The sequence below is a fragment of the Canis lupus genome, chromosome X (genome assembly GCF_003254725.2).
Source record: "Canis lupus dingo isolate Sandy chromosome X, ASM325472v2, whole genome shotgun sequence".
NCBI classification, from domain to species: Eukaryota; Metazoa; Chordata; class Mammalia; order Carnivora; family Canidae; genus Canis; species Canis lupus.
In genome coordinates, this window is record NC_064281.1 from 4,833,959 (window position 1) to 4,854,769 (window position 20,811).

Genomic DNA, 20,811 nt, shown 5'->3' on the forward strand with positions numbered 1-20,811 from the left:
GAATACAACTGGCATCTGGTGGGTAGAGTCCAGGGATCCCTCTAAACATCCTATAGTGCACAGGATATACCACCCCAGAGAAGGACCAGACCCCAATATCAGTGACACCATGGTTGGCAACACTGATGCAGAAATCAGGGTCTTGCCATTCATGGCCTGTCACAGAGCCCAGCACTTTAAGCAATGAATGTAGGTTTAAACATTGATCTGTTTTTGTCTCGTTTTTACTAAATATACAATGATAAAAATAAAAGTTAGTTACTTCCTGCAGCAATTGTACAAAACATTGCCAAGTGCATATTCAATCCACGTTCTGACTAGCTCTTTTCATTTCACATTTTATAGAAAAGGGGTGTTTAGAAAATTATGTGGCCCGGCTTCCTTAGAGAATAAATTCCCAACAAGTTTCATTTATGCCTAAAGTTTGCTGTGGAGTTTAATGAGGATCTGGCTGTTTATTCAGAACCTGCTGGTGTAGTTGAAATTCAAAGACAGATTCAAATTTATCTTCCCCAGTCTTCCCAAGATAATGACCAATCTTAAATTCAGGCCTTATTTCACCTTCAGAAGGCTAAATGTGAGAAGATCTTGCTATAAGAGCATTCTTGCTATGTGTGCAGAAATATAGGACACCGTAGCAACGGAGACAGGCTGGTTCTTCCCAAGAGGGACACTGGGAAACAGCCCTCCTGGGAATACATATTCACAAGCATTCCACTGGGTCAAAAGACCAGCTCAGACCACACATGTCCATCAGTTTTAAAGACGAAGAATTCAATGACTGGTACTAATTCAGACAAGTGGCAGACACTACCACTCCATGGCACAGTTACTTTCAAAACCATTTCTGCTCAGCTGTGGAAGTGACATAGGACTTCCTTATAAACAAAGAATTTACCTCCCTAATCACAGTTTGCTGAAGGCTGATATTAAAATGTGCTTGGATTTCCTGATTGTGTGTTTCCTTGTGAAGAAAACTTAGCCCAGAGTTCAGGGGATACTGTGTAAAGGAGCTCCCAAGTGAAGGAGTTGCTACAGACCATAGCACACATGAAAGAGAGTCAACAAAAGAGAGTAAGCTCTCAGGAGGACCTGAGGAAGCACTTCCAGACACATTATATACCTGATCTCTGGAGTAATTTGTAGGGGTAGGTGGGAAAGTGTGGATGCCAACTTGCAAAGAAACCAAGGCACTGAGAAGTTGTGCCAATCATCCCATCCACACTCCACCGCTAGACAAGCACCAGGCTCTTCCATTACCAAAGTACCATCTGCCTTTGCATAAAACAATCTCCATTTGGTGTTGAAAGTAACCAACCCACAGGCACAAATGATCACTGGATTTCATCCTCCAAGGGAACATTTTCATCCATCCCTCAACTCACCCCACAAAAGAGTGTGGCATCCAAAATGAAATGTCTCCGGTTGATGAGAACCAAAAGTGAGGCATCTGAGGAGGGGGCCTCTTGGGCTCTGGTTTAACTACATAAAGGGATCTTCCCTCTGGGGGTCATGTCCTACTGGTGTGGTACCATATATCACATGTGTCTCCCTGTCTTGGCCTCTGTCATGCCTGGGAAGGAGGGGCGTATACCACACAAGTAAAGTCTGGGCAAAATAATATCTGAAGGCCACATGTCTGTCCTGTAGTGGCATACAGGGAATGGGGGTCGGGGGAAGCCACCAACAACAACCCTGAGGATCAGGCTGCTATAACCAAATACTATAAACTGGGTGACTTATAAACAACAGACATTTATCACAGTTCTGGGGACTGCAAATGCGTGAACATGGCATAGGCAGATCTGGTGTCTGGTGAGAGCCCACTTCCTGATTCAGGCACAGCCATCTTCTCACTGTGTCCTCTTATGGCAGAAGGGGCTCTGCGGTCACATTGTAAGGGCACTATTCCCATTCACGAGGTTCTCCCTTCATAACTTAATCACTCCCAAAGGTCCTACCTGCTAATACCATCTCATGGGGGCTCGGTTCAACCCGAATTTTGGTTCGCTCAAAACATGCAAAACATAGCATTCCACCTCTGGCTCCCCCAAATTCACATCCTTCTTGCATGCAAAATACATTCAATCCCTCCCAATAGCCAAAAAAGTCTTAAGTTGTTCTATCATCAACTCAGAGTTGAAAGTTTGAAGTCTCACCTCAATATCTAAATCAGCTATGGGTGAGACTCGAGGTACCATTCATCCTGAGGCAATCTGCTCTCCAGCTGTGAACCTGTGAAATTATGATGCTATGTGCTTCCAAAATATGTGGTGAGAAGGCACAGGATAGACCTTCCCATTCCAAAAGGGAGAAATAGGAAAGTGCAAAGAGGTAACACGTTTGGAGCCAAGTCTGAAACCCAATGGAGCAAATTCCATGAGACCTTATGGCTTGATGACAATCCTCCTTGGCTTGATGTTGTGTCCTGCAGGCCCATGGTGGCAGGGTCCTGCCCCTACACCTCTGCGGGGCAAGGGCTGGGCTCCACCTCTGTGTTGGTTGTTCTGAGTCTCCTGCCAGAGGCTCCCCACGGCGTTCTTCTTTGTCTAGGGTCTTTACAGTGGCCCCACTCCCATGGCTCTGAGTGGGGTGGATTGCCAAGTGAGAGGCGAGGCTGTGCCTCCACTCACCCTTGTACTCTAGGCTTCTCAGGAAAGAGGCAGCCCAGAGCATCCGTGCAATGCCTCAGGGGTCATACTTCCTCCATCTTGGACAATAGTCCTGGCTTCTTTACATGGCTGACAACATCCTCTTGAGATGGCTGTTTGGCCACACCTTCCAGTTCTGTTCTAAAGACGCTGTCACTCTTTTCAATAAGGACAGGCTGAGAATGGTCCAAATCTTTAAGCTCTACCTGGCTTTGATAAGTGATTTCATCTTTAAGCCATTTCTCTGGGCTTGCATTTTATATAAGCAGTCAAGAGAAACCAGGCAGCTCCTCCAGCGCTCTGCTTAGAATGAGGCCTCATCAAATACCCATTTTTATCTCTCACAAGTTATTCCTTCCAGAAAACACTGGGAGAAGAACACAGTTTAGCCAAGTTCTTTGCTACCACAGAGCAAGAAGGGCCTTTCCTCCCTCCAAGACTACGTCCTTGTTTCTGTCTGAGACCTCATCAGAATGGCTTTACTGTCTGTAGTCCTACCACCTTTCTGCCCATGGTGCCCCTTAGGGAGTCACTGAGAAGATGACAGCTCTGTCTCCAGTTCATCTCTTTCTTGTCCAAGCCTTTTATTTTTTTTTTTTAATTTTATTTATGATAAGCACACAGTGAGAGAGAGAGAGGGGCAGAGACATAGACAGAGGGAGAAGCAGGCTCCATACACCGGGAGCCCGATGTGGGATTCGATCCCAGGTCTCCAGGATCGCGCACCTGGGCCAAAGGCAGGCGCCAAACCGCTGCGCCACCCAGGGATCCCCTTGTCCAAGCCTTTTAAAGGTCCACTCACAGCAATGTGGGCTCTTTCTAGCGTGTACTTTTATGCTCTCCCACCCTCTGTCCATTACCCCCTTCCAGAGCTGCTTCTTAGCCACATGTCTAAGTATTTGTTATAGACATTCCCCCACGTCAGGCCCAGTTTCCTGTCCTAGACCATTTCCGATGCTACAGCAAAATTTTACAGGCTGGGTGGCTTCTAAACAACAGAAACTGACTTCTCACATTTCTGGAGGCTGGCATATCCAGGGTCATGGTGCGGACAGATTTAGTGCCCGCTGAGAGCCTGCTTCTCGCTGTGTTCTCACAAAGCAGATAGGCTGAGGTGGCTGGCTGGGGTCTGTTTTATCAGGGGACTAGTCCCATTTATGAGGGTTCTACTTCATGATCTCACTCTCAAAGGTCCACCTCCTGATGCCATCACATCAGGGATTTGGGATTGACTATGAATTCAGTGTGGGGTGCTAGAGACATTCAGACCATAGTGCTGAGCTAAGTCACCGTGGGCAGAAGATTCAGGATACGATGGAAATTCAACCCTAATTGGGATCTTTGGACCACTTAATTGGCCAACATAGGTTCTTAGAAAATATTCAGCTATCATTGCAGATAGCAAATGAAACAATCATCTTTCATGCAACTAGAAGCAAAGTGAATGAATACAATTTATGAGTCATCACACAGAAACAAAAGCCAATGATGAAGAGGTCTAAGATCATATGCAAAACAGGGTAGTAATCCACTTCCCGAGATACTGTAGGTGTAGGTTAGTACACTGTTCTTGAATATGGATGACAAGTAAGGGGGAAAAGAATAAAATGTGTAAGAAGGGTGACTCCAACACCACAGAAAGAAGGCTGTGACACTTCCTACAGGCATGCTGACCAGTAACGTGTGTGGCTTACAATCTGACTTGTTTACTATTTACTGAATACTGGCTGTAATCAACAAGCATATGGGGCTTTCCTGCCGAAACACACTTGTCTTGCTTTATACATTTGTTCTCCATTTTGACACAGATTGACTTATGTCCATTTCACAACTGGACAAACTGAGACTCAAATCTAACTAGTCCCCAGGGACAGTGTCAGGAAATGAGAGGCCTAGATATGAACACAGGGAGATGCACATAAAACATGCAATATTCCAAGAGACCACACACATGTTTGCGTGCACACACACACATACACACAGAGGACTTGACATACATAGACATATACACACACACTTTAGAATACAAAGACATCCAGTTTGTAATAAAAGGTGCAGTCAGGGAAGCCTGGGTGGCTCAGTGGTTGAGCATCTGCCTTCGGCCCAGGGCATTATCCTGGAGTCCCAGGATCGAGTCCCACATCGGGCTGCCTGCATGGAGCCTGCTTGTCCCTCTGCCTGTGTCTCTGCCTCTCTCTCTGTGCCTCTCATGAATAAATAAAATCTTAAAAAATATAATAAAATAAAAGGTGCAGTCAGCTGGTGGCTAATAAGCTCAGCATTAAAAAAAAAACAAAACATTAAGAACACCAGTCAGTAAGAGAATAAATAATGATAAAATGGGTATAAAATGCAACATTGTAGTTGAAATCCCTAGTATTTAGTACTCCCAGATTCCTTCACTAGCTACCAACTGATACCTGATGTACTCTACCTCTGGTTGCAGCTTTAGTCTCTCTGTGTCATCTCCAGAATTTACAAATACTGGGAAGTAAGCCCAACGCTGTGTTCAGAGCCAGGTGTGCAGAGCTCCCAGGAGACTGGAGTGTGCACCGTGGGGTTGGGGCTGCTTCCCCTCTTGGCTTTGGGAGGCCTCCCATCTCCTCTTGAGGGAAATGGAAGCACCAGCAGGCAGCTTCCTCGCCCTCCCCTCTGCACTGGGCAGTGAACAGCCATCCTGCCGCGTGGCGCTCCACACGACACTCCACCACTGGTCTTTTGGTTACTCAGAGCACAGAAGCTGATGATGCACCAGCAGTGGGTTTGCTTTCTTTCCCCTCCATGCCTTTTCTTCTTCCCTTTTCTAGTCTCTACCTGGTCTTACTGTTGAACTAAATGCTTCTTGAGTATTCCAGGCATGGACTTCAGACATTTCATAGCCACTATCTGCCATCAAGGAACTATCCATCCTTCCTATTTTTAGGCCGGAAAAAGGTTAGAGCATTCTGCTAAATATTTAAAATGCTTCTTGTATAACCTAGGATAAATGTTAATTATTCAATTATTCTCCTTACAAGATATTACACATTTTGTGTCAACTATTTCTCTTCTGTTCAATGAACTCAAGTAATTACACCAATTCTCTGAATAGTTATTATCTAAAACAAAGGAAATTGAAAAAAAAATCATGTTTACTTACTGCAGTAGTTTGCTATCGCTGCTGTAACAAATTACTACAAACATAGAGGCTTAAAATAACACCAATCTTTTACCATGTGGTCTTGAGATTAGAATCTGTTGTGCAGCTAAAACCCAGGTGTTGGTAGGGCCGCATTCCTTCTGGGAGGGTGTAGGGGAAAATGTTTCCTGCTCACTCAGACACTGGGAGAATTCATTTCCATTGGTTGCAAGACTGAAGTCCTCTTTGCTTCGCTGGCTGTCAGTGAAGCAGCCCACAGCGCCCTCCTGCCTCTATGCTCTACTTGCATGAGGGCTCTACAGCTCAGAAAGAACAATGGCCCCCAAGGAAGACCTCCATTTTTAAGAACTTAGGTACTTTGTTTGGATCCACCCAGACAATCCAGGATCATCTCCCCCATTTTAAGATCTTTACCTCAATTATATCTACAAAATCCTTTTTGCCATGGGAGGTAACATATCCACAGGTGCTAGAGATTAGGGTGTGGACGTCTTTGGAGGCGATTATTCAGCCAACCACATTGCCATATAAAGGGAATTGAGAGGGGGATAATTTTATCCAGCGTGTGATGTAATCAAGCACAATGTTGGACATCTGGACCGTAGTCCAGCTGGGCCACTGACCAGCTAACTTATTTTGTAAAGGTCACTAAACATAGGATCCAGATGCTTTCTTCTTTTGGTTTTTGTTTTTGTTTCAATTTTATTTTTTTATTCATGAGACATACACACACATACACAGAGAGGCAGAGACACAAGCAGAGGGAGAAGCAGGCTCCATACAGGGAGTCTGACATGGGACTCGATCCCGAGACCCCAGGGCCATGCCCTGGGCCAAAGGCAGGCACTAAACCGCTGAGCCACCCGGGGATCCCCTTGTTTTTGTTTTTTTAATTAGGCTCCACGCCCAGCATGGAGCCTAATGTAGGGCCTTAACTCACAGCCTTGAGATCAAGACCCATGCCAAATTCGGACGCTCAACCCAGCAAGTCACCCAGGCAGCCCTTCTTTTGTTTTCAATGAAGCCATTGTAACAGATGCCACCTCAGGTCATTTATGTGTTCATTCATATTCACCGACTGACCACATATGTTGGAGCTGGCCCTTTGCCAGGCAATGCAACTATCACAGTGGACAAAACAGAGCAACCCCTGCCCGTTTGGAGCTTACATTCTACTGAAGAAAGAGTGACAATAAAAACTAAGTAAAGCAGTAAAATATGGGATCGGGAACAGTGATCGGGAAGTTAGGAGAGGAGACAGGAAATACCAGGGGCTCTGCTACTGTAGATAAGAGTAGCCAAGGACGGATGCAATGAGCAGGTCATAACTGCAATGCATGGCTCCTGTCTTCTGACAAAAGGGAACACAGTCCTGCTGCCGTTCCAACCAGAAGAGGTCTTCCGGCACACTGGCAGCTCCTTGTATCTGTGTTGACATCAGCAGGTTGTGACAATTCAGGCATGGACTGACCAGTTCCTCCCTTTATATTTTGCAAGTCTCCATAAGATTATAGGAAAATATTTCTAATATTTCTTTTTCTAAGACAGACTATTAATGTGTAAGTGCAAGACTGGCATAGTCAGCACACCAAGTAAAAATATTCTAATCTATTAAGTCACAAAGTAATTTTACTTGTCAGTTCAACATTTCATTAGGTATTTCAAATTATATCATTCACACAGTAAAACTTGAACAGTAAGACTCGATAGTAAAAATCAATGCATTTATCATGTAATTCAAGCAGAACTTTTACCAGTTCCTCTCAATCCATCTCCCCCTGCTGTATCCAAACACACTTTCTCCATATTATCTGAAGCTGGCCATAATTCCCACCAAAGGGAAAACAGAGAAAAAATTGCCCGGCTTTTGTAGGAAAAGAGCACTCTTTCCAATTTACAAGTATTTGATGTATTACCTTAGCAAGCACACTGTTATTTGCAACTCTAGCCAAAGTATTTCCCAGAGATAATAAATTCGCAACCGAGCAACTTTCAAATGTGTCTGGATAGGAAAGCATGAAAACAAAATGGGAGAATGAACTGGAACATTACATTGGAAAGTCAAGAGACCTGGGGTCCAGAATGCATTCCCACGGGCAGCCGGTATGACCTTGAGCATGTCACGTAAAATCTCTCCATCTATTTCTCCTCTGCTTAAAAAAAAAAAAAAAAAAAAAAACAGAATAACAGGGCAGTAATCACACCTGTCCTACCTGCAGAGAACTGAAAAAGGCTGCACATGTACAAAGTCTTATGTGCAGGAGATACCAGCTATGTCACTCAGGGAACTTAGTACTGTGATGCTATCCAGCCGCGTCGGTGACCTGAATATGGGTTTGTTGACGATCATGAGAAAAGCACAGAAGCAGCACGGGGGTCTCTGGAGCCTCTGCGGTGGCCACTGAGGGACATGGTTCACCCATTCATCGATCACATCATTTAGTGAGTACTCATCATCTATCAGGCTTGATGTGAAACCCTGGCTCTAAAGAACGTGATGACGTTCGCCTGTGAGAAGGAATTAAGTCAGCCCTGGATGAATTCCTCAAACATGACATGCGTGTTACCTGGGTTACCTTAATGAGGTCCTCCCTGGAGGAAAAACTGGAGACCAGGTAATTTTCTCTGGTTTTGGTGTTGGTGATAGATACATGCAGTCGGTTGTGGGCCAGCTCATGGGCGTTGGGAGGAAGAATCAACTCCATTCCGCTTCTAAGGAGGAAAAAGTAACCTGCGTTATTCACCTTCAATTATTGAATGCCTTGTAAATATTTTAATAGGGAGAACGCTGAGCTGAGCATGCCGCGGTTTATACAGAGCATCCTCAACACTCTGTCTTCACATGCGTTGGTGGAAATGTTCTATATACACGTATATACCTCAATCGGGCCATGAAATCATATCCAGGTGTAACTGCCCCAAAAGACTGCCTTCGGATTTCTTCAGCAAACTTGTAGGTAAATTCATTACACTCCTGAAAAAAAAAATGAGTACGTGAACCTATGATTTGTAAAGAAAGAAAAAATTCCCTCTTTTTCCAGCATTCTGTGGCCACCACACAAGGCAGCTGGACCCTAGATCTTATAAATCCAACCCTTAGATTTAAGGTGCTCCTTTCCTTTACAGGTATATTACCTTAGCACCTGGCCCCCTTCACCCACGGGTCTTAGCTCCCAGGCAAGCTATGTGTTCTCCCAGATCCAAACTTTTTTCCCCTTTCTTTTCTTTCTAAGCCACCTCAAATGGCTTTGCCCACATCTGGGAAATCCTCGAAAGCTCAATTTTGATTCTCATTTATTAGCACATTGTTCTACACATTTCTCCAACATGGCTGACCTCCTCTCCCATCCCAAGTCTGTGGCCTCTGAGGCAGTGCGATTGCAATAGTACTGATTACTCACGGCAACACCAATGACCAGGGAGGCATTGTGATGAGTGCTGTTTGTCTTTGGAGATCACTGTTGGGCATTGTTTTGTTTTGTTTTTTAAGATTTATTTATTTATTCATAAAAGACACATAGAGTGGCAGAGACATAGGCAGGGGGAGAAGCCGCCTCCATGCAGGGAGCCCAATGCAGGACTCGATCCCAGATCCTGGGATCACGCCCTGAGCCGAAGGCAGACACTCAAGCATTGCACCACCCAGGTGTCCCTAGGCATTGGTATTTTGTAAGAGTCCTGAGTGGTAAAGAGAGGGGAGCATCTAACATGCTGGGATCTACAGATGCAGTTTCTGTTAGCTCGTGGTCACATAACCATGTAAGGTGGGTACAATACCCCACTTGACAAGTAAAAAAACTGAGATTTGGAAAGATTGGACATCTTTCCCAGTTATCTCATCAAAATAACTCCAGAGTCAGGATCTGAACCCAGGCCGATCTTTTCTTTATTAAATCATGCATTAAGCAACCTCTACAGGGTCCTAGGCACTGGGATTCAGGTAGAATGAAAGACAAAGAGCCCGTGCCCTCATGGGACTTAGGACTGCTCAGTGTGTAAATCCCCAAGAACTAGGAGAGTGCCACAACAGTGTGGTTAGCAGGAAGAACCAAGCCTTTCACCCCCAAAGATCCCACATTCTAGCCTCTGGACTCCGTGAATGCTTCCTATACAACGAAAGAGATTTTACAGATGTGAATAAGTTAAAGATTTTGAGATGGGGCAGTTATCCTGGATTATCTAGGGGAGTCCAGTGTAATCACAAGGATCTGTATAAGTGAAAGAGGAAGGTGGAAATGTCAGCATTAGAGAGAGAGATTTGAAGATGCTGTGCTTGGGACGCCCGGGTGGCTCAGCGGTTGAGTGTCTGCCTTTGGCTCAGGCTGTGATCCCAGGGTCCCTGGTTTGAGTCCCACATCAGGCTCCCTGCATGGAGCCTGCTTCTCCTTCTACCTATGTCTCTATGTCTCTCATGAATAAATAAAGTCTTTAAAAAAAAAAAAAAAAGATGCTGTGCTTATGTCTCAAAGATGGAGGAAGGGGCTCTAAGCTCAGGAATGCAGGCTGCCTGCACAATCTGTGAAAGGCAGGGAAACACATTCTCCAGAGCCTCCAGAGGGAGCTTGGCCCTGCGGACAATTTGATTTTTCCAGAATTATGACCTCTAGAAATCTAAGAGAATAAAAACGTGTTGTTTTAAGCCACTAAGTTTATGGTCATTTATGGTAGCAGCCACAAAAAACTGATACAGTGCGTGTCAGCCACGGGTTCCCTCCAACGTGACTTTTGGGTGAGACAGAAAATGTGAGTAGGAGCTGGACAGGACATGGAGGTAGGTGAGAAAGACTGGCAGGGACAACTGTGAGCACAAGCCAGTGAGGGGTACTGACCTCAAAGCCATCATCGAGCCAGGAGAGGACTAAGTCATGGGGGGTGAGGGGGGGACTTGCGGGGGGAGGGGGGGTGGAGCTCAGGAGACATGCTGAGAAATCTGGATCCGATCCTAAGTCAAAACAGAGCCCTGGGGCTGGGAGGGGAAGGTAGGGGGAATAAGACAATCTGATCTGTGTCTGTGAGGTGGGTGGTTTGTAGGCAGAGAACGGATGCAGCCTGCTGTCAGGAAGCTGCTGTAAGGGGCAGCCCCCAAACTATGTGCTCTTTCTACTAAGCCAGACTGCCCACTTGGCCTACTTTCTTGTATTAATTTTAGTTACAGACACACACACGCGCACACACACACACACACCATACACACACTCCCATGATCAGACTGGAAACTTATTAAGCAAGGACTTACTCATCTCTGCATTCCCCACTATATCTAACACTGTGCCTTGCAACTAACGGGCTGAAAAAAGGCTGCAGCACTGAGCTCTTACGTATGGGCGTCTAAATTTGCCTACTACCTAAAATACACCAGGCATCAGGTGCTCCTCTTAATTATACATGCATAAAAGCTCAGAACTAGATTAATTAGTCACGTATTTGTCACAACACCACAAAGCTCGAGGAACCATCAGCAAGAGCTGAGCTAACATGGATGTGAATAAGTAGAAAACAGTTTGCTCAAAACCTCAAAGCAATCCTACAAGTAGTGTATTCCAAACTCTAAAACAAAAGGAAATAAAATAAACTTACATCAAATGGCTAAGAATTTGTTTTGACAAACGAAAAATGAGGATGCTCTAGGTCAATACAGAAAATCATTCTGCACCTTCCAATGTGAGCACCCAGGAAGTCCTGCCCCTTTACCCACCTATAACCAATGCCATCATACCAACACCACTAGACGGTGCAATAGGGTTCATCGAAAAAATACACAAGAACACATAATTTAGCTTGAAATAATGATCTCACGTCTCAAATTCAGATCAAGTGTCAGTGTGTGAACATCACAGAATTTCAGTGAAGTGGCTGTATTAGGGCAGAATTTCCAAATAAAGTCAATTTTACATGACACTTTATGCATTCCTCAATCTGAGGATTTATTTATTTTTTTAAAGATTGTATTTATTTATTCATGAGAATGTACAGTGAGGAGAAAGAGAGAGAGGCAGAGACAGGCAGAGACAGAAGCAGGCTTCATGCAGGGAGCCTGACGAGGGACTCGATCCAGAGTCTCCAGGATCACATCCTGGGCTGCAGGCGGCGCTAAACCGCTGAGCCACCAGGGCTGCCCAATCTGAGGATTTAAAACCAAGCCTAGGGATCCCTGGGTGGCGCAGCGGTTTGGCGCCTGCCTTTGGCCCAGGGCGCGATCCTGGAGACCCGGGACCAAATCCCACATCGGGCTCTCGGTGCATGGAGCCTGCTTCTCCCTTTGCCTATGTCTCTGCCTCTCCCTCTTTCTCTCTCTGTGACTATCATAAATAAATTTAAAAAAATTAAAAAAAAATAAAATAAAATAAAATAAAAATAAAACCAAGCCTATTCAATTACAAAGCTGAGGATCTGCCTCCCTGAAAGGAAAAGGTGACACGGAGGAGGAGGAAACAACCCCTTAGGAGTCCCCAGCCTCTTGAGAGTTCTGGAAAGGAGCTGGCTTGCAGTCCAAACCATAGGATTCTGCTAGTGTGTGTGTGTGTGTGGGGGGGGGGGGGGGTAGTGCTCACACGTGTGTTCACTGCCTTCAGGTGCTCACTCCATGCAATCCGTTCACAGCACTTCTTCCCTTCTTGCATTTCCAATAAAGCAACCGTACAAAAATAGGAGGAAAACATAAGTGGATTCCCATACAACTGGCCTCAAATCCTGTTTCTCTTTCATACAGAGCTCATCCTCGATGGTGAGAACAAGATTCTCGATGTTTACGATTTTATAGTTTTGACATTTTATTTATTATTTTTAGAAGATTTTTTTTTTAATTTACTCATGTGAGACACAGAGAGGGAGGCAGAGACAGGCAGAGGGAGAAGAGGGCTCCCTGCAGGAAGCCCGATGCAGGACTCGATCCCAGGACCCCAGAATCATGCCCTGAGCTACAGGCAGATGCTCACCCACTGAGTCACCCAGGCGTCCTAATTTTAATGTTTTAAATGTGACTTAAATTTATTCTTGGGCCTGAGTATGCTAATTATTATTCAATTGTTCAGAGCCACCAGAGTATGTAAGTAATGAATGAATATGCCATTCTGCACCTACAGAAGACAGTTCTTAAAGTCAGGAAATGTACGATTGCTGTCTAGAAATGGAAAACCTTTTTATGACGTAGACTGCATTAAATGAAATACCTAATGAAGGCTTATTCTCATTACTTCTGGATAAACTGCCTGGAAATCAAAATTTTTTATCTGTGAGAATCAAAAACAAACAATCTCTGCAGCATTCCACTTAGCAGAAATCATCAGCCCAATTTTCCTTTATACACCTGTTTGTAAATGGGAGGGAGCAAAGCATTATCGGCCCCATTTTCCAGGCCTTGCAAACAGACCCTGTGTTCTCATGATCAGATAAAGAAGAAATAGCCTTTGGTAGAAAGAAACAGAGCCGGAATTTTATGACTAAATAGACACTCAAGAGTAAAAAGAGGCATTTGATTTCCTTGCCTCACTGTCATCCAACATAATCTTCCCCAAATCCAGAGCAGAAATCCGTAATAATTAAATTAAAAAAAAAAAAAAGTCTTGACCTTTCCTGTTACCCAGGAAAAGGATTATTTGTCTGCAGTTAACTTAGTAGAGCCAACGTTCATGCCTGCCGCTCAGTGTTGATTTCTTAACAAGGAACGCAGCCTAGTTACTACTTCATTACCTCTAGTTTTTCTGGTGCCGTTAGCAGGACAGAAGCCACCAAGGATCCCGCAGAAGCCCCTGCAAAGGCCTTGACATCCTTCAGGAGCTTTTTTCCATGTCTACAAAGTGCGGATGCTGCCCCCAAGTGGTAAATGCCCAGAAACCCGCAGGCCGCAAACGACAAGTTGATGTGCTTCATTCTAGCTGCGAAATTGAGGACACACAAAAAAACAAAAATGCTGTAAGTTGGTATAGTTCTTTACACACTGGTGTGTTGTCCCATGTCTCATCGTTCCAACACGGTTTTAACGTATAATTCTCTGTGCTGAACACAATATTGTCAATAAAAGTCTCATTAAGTACCCAAATTTTTCACGAAAACTTTTCTCCCCTCTCCCCTTGGCCCCATATAGTTTTATTACTTGTGAAAAGTCCCAACATTTCATATGTATTTATCTCATAGATTATGCTATCTACAATCTGATGTGCCCCGGGTAGAAGCAGATCAGTAAATTACAATTGCCTTTTTTCCTGACCTTTTTAACCTTTTTTTTTGGGGGGGGGGTACTATTGTGGAAGGTGAAATGGCTAGGCACTAGCACATTGCACAGAAAGGACACACGTGGTCTCCTTTGCAAGTGCATCACCGCATTTCAAGAGCAGTCCCTGCTCGCTTGCCCCACACTTGCACTGCAAGCATCCACATATATGGATATAATATATACATATTTAATTCCAAAAAACAAAAACAAGGATGCCCACGATTCTTGCATAATGCAACGAGCCATCATTCAACAGTGAAATATAGATTTCATTGCCTAGTTTCTCAAGATACATTAAGGCCGTGAGTGGCAAGGGCAATTGAAGGCCGCAAGGGCCGTCAGGCACAGTCCCGGATGACTTGTGAGCGATTTCAGGACAGAAGCGCGTTTCCGAAGCCTCAGTGGGCTGCATGTCACCAGGTGGTGGGTACCGTGAGGCCACAAAGCTGCACACCTGGAGGTCCTCGGGTCTCCTCCCTGCCTCCTCCGGAGCCTCCAGGGGAGGCACACGGCCCGGCCCGGGCCTCGAGTTTAGGGGCCGAAGACCTCCGCTGTGTGCAGGGAGGAGCCCCGGCCGCGGCACGCCTCCTTTCTGCAGCCGGGGTGGGGGTGGGGGTGGGGGTGGTGGTGGGGGTGGAGCGGCGGAGCTCGGTGCAGGAAGCAGCCCCAGCCCCCGGCGCTGGGGGCTTGCTCCGACCCGCCCACCCCGGGGGAGCCACCAGAGCCCGCCCCGCGCCCGCCCCGCGCCCCGCCTACCAAGGCAGGCTCCAGGCACTTCCATGCTGAACCCCCTTCAGCGGAGCCGTCACTCAACAAGGCCCCGCCCCCCAGGGCCGGCCCGCGCTGGCCGACTGGAAGGTCTCGCGGGAGGGGTCCGGGCGGGCCTACCCGCGCAGGCTGCGACGTCACCTTGCGACGCGGGCATCCCTGGGCCCCGCCCACCCCATTTAAACCCCCTGGACTCAACATGGCGGCGGCGCACCCTCGGACGCCTGACCCCGGCGTCCCCGGGCGCGGGTAAGGGGCAACCCTTTCGTGTCCAGGGCTGCTGTCCTCCATACGCAGCGATGCGTGTCCGTCCGCCTGCGCGTCGTAGCGCCACCTGGGGGCTGGCCCCTCCCCGGCGAGGTCGGTGACCCTGAACGACCCTCCTGCGCCGCGCGCGCCCCGGAAGCGCTGGCGTGTCTCCCGGAAGTGGTTTTTCTTCCTCTCCCACCGTCGGGGCGGTGCCGCTGGCGGGGAAGGCGGGGTCCACGTGCCGGCTTGTGGAGAGCGGACTTCCTAGCGCTTTCCGCGTCTGGCGGTGCCTTCCCCGTTCCTGAGTAGCCTTTTTAACGGAAGCGTAATCGGAGAGGCCGGGCCGCGGCTGTGGGCAGCGGCCACATCGTCAGGCGCCTCGGGCTGCTGACCCAGCGCGGCTTGCCTTACCTGTCTGAGCTTCTCAGGTGATTTTCTGTGTGAAACGGGATGGTGGTAAAGACGCCCGTGCCACACGGCGGGCCTGCAGCACTCGGCCTGTGGCTTCCTTTGGTGGCGGCCGTGGGCGTGTAGAGTCAGTGAGAGATGGTGGTGGCTTTGGGTGGTGGCCGTGCGGCCGACGTCCCCTGTGGGGCCTCCTTCCCTGTGTAGGCCCCGTAAGCCAGCCTGCAGCAGTCGCAGAGCCCCCGGGGAAGGTCCCCCAGGTCCCCCTGCGTGAGGACGCTCTGAGCAGTGTGCGCGTCCTGCCCTGGGGCGCGGGGCGGGGTCGCCTCATGGCCTGTGCGTCCCTGATCGCGAGGCCGTGGCCTGGGCTCTGCCGCGCGACCCCGCCTGAGGGCCTGAGCGAGGGCCCCGGATGTGGTGACTGGGGACCACATGGCGCCTCACGGTCGCAAACAGCCTCCTGACACCCTTGCGCCTCAGGACCCGCCGGGGCCTAAGCAAGGTGGCGTCTTGCTGCCGATAGGACTGGCGTGACGGGGGGCTGCAGTGCACGTGGTGCAGCTGCGGGAGGGCGGGAGGGAGGGCAGCGCCCTCCGCGAAGCCTGCTGGCAAGTAGGAGGCCGAGGCCGCGCCGCGGAGCCCCTGGTGCGCGGTGCGCGGTGCTGACATGCGCACTAGGGTTTGGGAGGCCCTGCTCGAGCTGCCGCTCCTGCCGCTGCTGGCGTAAAGCGATCTGCTGACCTTCAAACTTCAAGGACAGGCCGAGTCCACGCGGCCAGGAGCGGGGGCGGCGGTGTCCTGCCTTCGGGCCCTGCCGGCGGGTGGATCCAGCAGATGGGAACATTGCCCCCTGCGCAGCGTGCATGCGCACCAGGACTGCGGGAGCCCCCGCTTGAAGGGAAGACGACGGCACCCACCGTGGGCACAACTGCGGGTGAGTGAGCTGCTACTGCCTTAAAGTGTCGTGCCACGTGACTTCAGAAAACTCCGAAACTCCGTTCTTACCGTTTTAAACGCTCTTTTAAAACGTGGTCTCTCCGTTTCGCCCTTATCATGCTCACATGCTGCTAACGGAAACGTTCACCTCCCTAAAGTAACAAAGAATATCAGAGTCAGGGGCGCCTGCCTGCACGGCTCAGGGGTTGAGCATCTGCCTTCGGCTTGGGTCGTGATCCTGGGATCCACCTGTGCATTGGGCTCCCCGCAGGGAGCCTGCTTCTCCTCCTGCTCCGGTCTCTGCCTCTCTCTGTGTGTCTCTTGTGAATAAATAAATAAAATATAAACATATATATATGAGATTCATTCGTATTTGTTTTTGTAATTTAGGGGCCAGCGGTAACATCATCAATAAATATATTTTGGCTGTTGGATTTCAGTAAATTACTCTTGTGAATATACAGTAATTTAATTGACCTTGAAGAACTTTTTTTTAATAATAATTCATTTGCTTGTGTTTGCTTCTCTGTCTTCCTTAGTAATTTAGTCTTGAACTGCTTTATTTAGCCATTTATCCAACATTCATGAAGCATTCATTGTATAACAGTCTCCTGGTACAGGGCTTACAAAGTTGAAAAGAATTCAGTTCTTCCTCATGAGGGATGCAGACTGGAGTGGGCAAGGAGACTGAAGATGCATCATTACCGAGACCTGATCATGTGCTGTTCCTGAGCCGCACAGATGCTCTGGAGGTGAGCACTGAGCTGGGGAGTAGCTCACAGAGACGCCTACAGTCGCACCTGGCACGAAAACACACTGTTTAAACCTGACTCTCCTCTCCTTGTGCCAAGCTTCCTCCCACGACGTTTTACCGTGTATTCCATAAAGAGGGAGACAGGTACAGAATATGGGGCTACTTGCCACATCCTGACCCCAAGAATAGGACCTTCTCTCAGTATTTCTGAGTCTGAGTCTGATCTCTTCCAGTTCGCTGCGCATGTACTTTAATGTTATTTCCCAATTTTGGCTCCTTTATGCACGTGAACACCTCTGCGGGGCATGCTAACATTGCCCCTGCAACACACTTGTCCTCTTTCCTTTCTCATGACTCCTCACCCCTGTCACCTCCTCCTGGAATCTCGGGTACTGGTCCTGATTTCAGGGGAAAGTGGCCACGGTGTTACAAACACAGAACAGTGCCCCTTTAACGGAGGTATCAGCTAATAACCGCCCTGTTGGCATGCCTTTCATGCCTACTTGAAGCATTCTCTTGTTTTGAGAACACCACCAATGTCAGAGAAAGGCACATTTGCAGTCATGGAGTAGAACTTCCCATCTGAACCCGGGGAGGCCGCATCCCTTCCCATGGATCGCTCTCGAAAGAAGGACAAGCAATGAACGCCTCCACCCAGAGGGAGCCGGTCCCCAAATAAAGGGGCAATCGGGGCTGAGAGAGAAGCAGGATTAAGCTATGATGGCATTTCTAGAGCCTGTGGTCAAAGCTATAGTGCTCCCCGACTCACTGCCCCACTGCACTCACCCTTTACAGTTGGCTTTTTTTTTTTTCCTTAATATTTTATTTATTTGAGAGTAAAAGAGTGTGCATGAGAGAGGGCATGAGCAGGGGGAGGGGCAGAGAGAGAGGGCATGAGCAGGGGGAGAGGCAGAGGGAGAGGGAGAAGCAGGCTGCCCAGTGAGTAGGGAGCTAGTTGTGGGACTAGATCCCAGGACCCTGAGATCATGACCTGAGCCGAAGGCAGACGCTTCACTGACTAAGCCACCCAGGCGCCCTACTGTTCGCTTTCTTAACCTGCTTGGAATCGAGTTACTCAATCTTCCAATCAAGATGATACTTCTGCATCTGCCATTTTCTCTCTCTAGAAATTTGCTAGAGGAACCAATTACTTACAGGAACACTAAATCTTTTCTAAATGGCAAAATTTTTTTTTCAAAATATGCATGAGTTTTACATGTAATATATATTTTTCTGTTATACATGTATATATGCATACGTAACAAAGGACTTTGATAATGTGGAAACTGTAAACATTTTCAAAGTAGACGTTCTGAAGTGTAATTTATGGTTAGATGCATCTAGGAATATGTAATCTATAAGTCTTCTTTACATGGCATAGAAATTAAATATCAAGTTATTCATGTGAAAGAGACATTTTAAAAATTTAGCATTTATTTAGAAGTTTCTTTTTATTTATTTTTTAAAGCTTCATTCTAATTTAAGACATTCCCAATGTACTATACATTTGCGTTGAGCAATAGAAATGCTAGAGTGTTTCTACTGTTGTATAGGAATTAATTACAGTGCCTGTGGTTCGTAGTCTACATAAGTGTAAGAGCAGAAGATCTTTTAAAATTTGCATACTTCATATATTTTATAGAAGAGAAGTTTAGGTCTTTGATACGCAGGTAGTGGAGTTGGAGTACCAAATGCATTACAGAGTCCTAAATATTTAAAAAAAGCGCTAAAGAAGAAAATGTGTTGTCTGCCTTGGATATTATACTGCAGAAGAGCTGTACCCTTTATCTGACCACATTCATGGTCCACAGTTTGTACAGGTGGATGGAAACTACCTTTCTTGCTGTCCTTCAAATGATTTTCTTAGCGTGGAAGAGGTTTTTAGGGAAATAACGTCAAAAAATGAAATTGTTGAATGATAAACAATGTCAGCTTTGGTGCCTTCAGCTTCATGAAGTTTATCAAAATATTCTCTTTTAATGTGGAGTACTGTATTTAAACATTACTGTTGCTGTTACCAAGGGAAACACCCTAATTGCTAAAACATCCAATTATCTAATCACCTCATTTCAAGGAGACAAAATAAAGATTTCAGTCTGTTTTGTTTTTGCAAAATGACTTCCTTTCCTAAGCATCTACTCTTATTTACTGCGATCTACTTATTACTAGTTTCTTCAATTATTGTCCTTCCTTGACCTTCCAGTCCTGCATACGCATTGTCTTGTATAACTCACAACAGCGATGAAAGGAAAAAACATATATATACATATATATATATATACACACACACACACGAATATTTAGAATTAAAACAGTTTTCCCACATCCAGACAGATGCAGAGATTATCAGCCCAGGTCCCCATCATCCCAAAACACTCCCTGTGCAGAGTCCCATCTTTCCTACATTGTTTCAACAATGAATTAATAAAATATAAGCTCTCATTCTGTGCTGAGTCTTGCATGCTATTTGACCACCATAGCTTTCAGAACCTTGTTTCTTCCCTCAGTTCTTTCTCTGATCAGAATTTGCAATTAGTGTTCATATTTAGATATTTATAATTTTACTGAAAAATGGAAGAAACCCTTGATCGATGTGACCCATAAATGTGTTTATTAATGCCATTTAGAGAACTTGTTCGTATGTGAGAAAGAAAAATAAAAAGCAAGTCCAGCAATTAATTAAGGCCACCCTCTCCCCACTTAACAGTCACAGCAGTAACTCTTTTTGATTATTACTTTTCCTGGAAGCCATATCATAAAGTAGGTTATTGTAAAAAGAACATAATTCCTATTAGGAGCTGTGTTATAAAAGGTCATTATGTCATTGGCCAAGGCAAGGCCTTAACTCCAGAGAAATCATTTATCTAATCATTTTTCTCTTTATGCCCTTGGTTACTCTTTAAACTTTTTCTGGTGTCTCATATATGAAAGGGACTGGGCTAGGCATTCGGTGGGGGGGGGGGGGGGGAATCTTAAGATAAACTTCTTGCCTTTAATTCACTTTTTTCTTGCTGGAATGTCCTTGCACATTTTTCTCTTCTTTTAAGCCCTACTTTATTCTTCGAAGCCTAAATCAGGCTTTGCTGTCTCATTATATCCTTTTGGGTAACGTTCAGCCACCTCCTGTTAGTATTCACCATATCTTCCCCTTTGTTGGTGCATGAGGCATTGCCAAAGCATTTATGATGTTTTATTTTGGTTGAGATATGGGCCCTCCACTCTCTGTGCTCAGAGGTCATTTGGAGCAGGCACTGTCTTGTACTTCGTGTTTTTTGCCAGCATCTAGTAGATAGCTCAAGACTCATAAACGTTTGTAAGGGTTGGGAATCTTTAGTTGTTGTGTTTCAGATATCTGGCTTAAGCAGGAAGAGAATTGCTGGTTGAAATTATCTAGAAGTTTAGAGGTAGGGCTCACTGCAGTAATGCCTGGATCAAGCACTTGGGTTTCATTTAGTTTCATTCTCCAGGCAGGGCATCCGCAGGAGGTTCATGCCCCAGCAGCGTCCCAGCTGATCACTGTCCATCTTTCAGACTTAGAAGCTTAGACTCTGGTTCCGTTTTTATCACATGAATATCCCTGGAAGAGTATTGTGAACAGCAAATTGTAATACAGATTTCTTGCCATCTGAAAGTAGAACATCCCTATGAAATCTTTCATTAACCCAAATAGTGTAAAGCAAAGAAGCAATTACCATTA

The 20,811-nt window shown here is 46.3% G+C and overlaps 1 protein-coding gene and 1 long non-coding RNA gene across 17 annotated transcripts in view; one reads left to right on the forward strand and one right to left on the reverse strand.

Annotated features, from left to right (window-relative positions):
- Positions 1-15,118, reverse strand: part of PNPLA4 (patatin like phospholipase domain containing 4) — a 107,606-nt gene extending 92,488 nt beyond the window's left edge. For 4 of the 14 annotated variants that reach the window (XM_049107659.1, XM_049107660.1, XM_049107656.1 and 1 more), the window contains exons 1-4: positions 14,891-14,989; positions 13,480-13,664; positions 8,670-8,764; positions 8,358-8,502 (exon numbers count right to left, since the gene is read on the reverse strand). In XM_049107659.1, coding sequence (XP_048963616.1) covers positions 8,358-8,502; positions 8,670-8,764; positions 13,480-13,664; positions 14,891-14,927 — 462 coding nt within the window. In that variant the 5' untranslated portion in view covers positions 14,928-14,989. Of the gene's footprint in view, positions 1-8,357; positions 8,503-8,669; positions 8,765-11,210; positions 11,338-12,341; positions 12,404-13,479; positions 13,665-14,456; positions 14,611-14,758 lie in introns of those variants that run through there. The other 10 variants (XM_049107661.1, XM_035711470.2, XM_025436077.3 and 7 more) reach the window with 10 other exon arrangements.
- Positions 15,119-15,206: 88 nt separating this feature from the next.
- Positions 15,207-20,811, forward strand: part of LOC112652550 (uncharacterized) — a 141,990-nt gene continuing 136,385 nt past the window's right edge. For all 3 annotated transcript variants that reach the window (XR_007409441.1, XR_007409443.1, XR_007409442.1), the window contains exons 1-2: positions 15,207-15,447; positions 16,180-16,358. This is a non-coding gene — a long non-coding RNA (uncharacterized LOC112652550). The remainder of the gene's footprint in view (positions 15,448-16,179; positions 16,359-20,811) is intronic.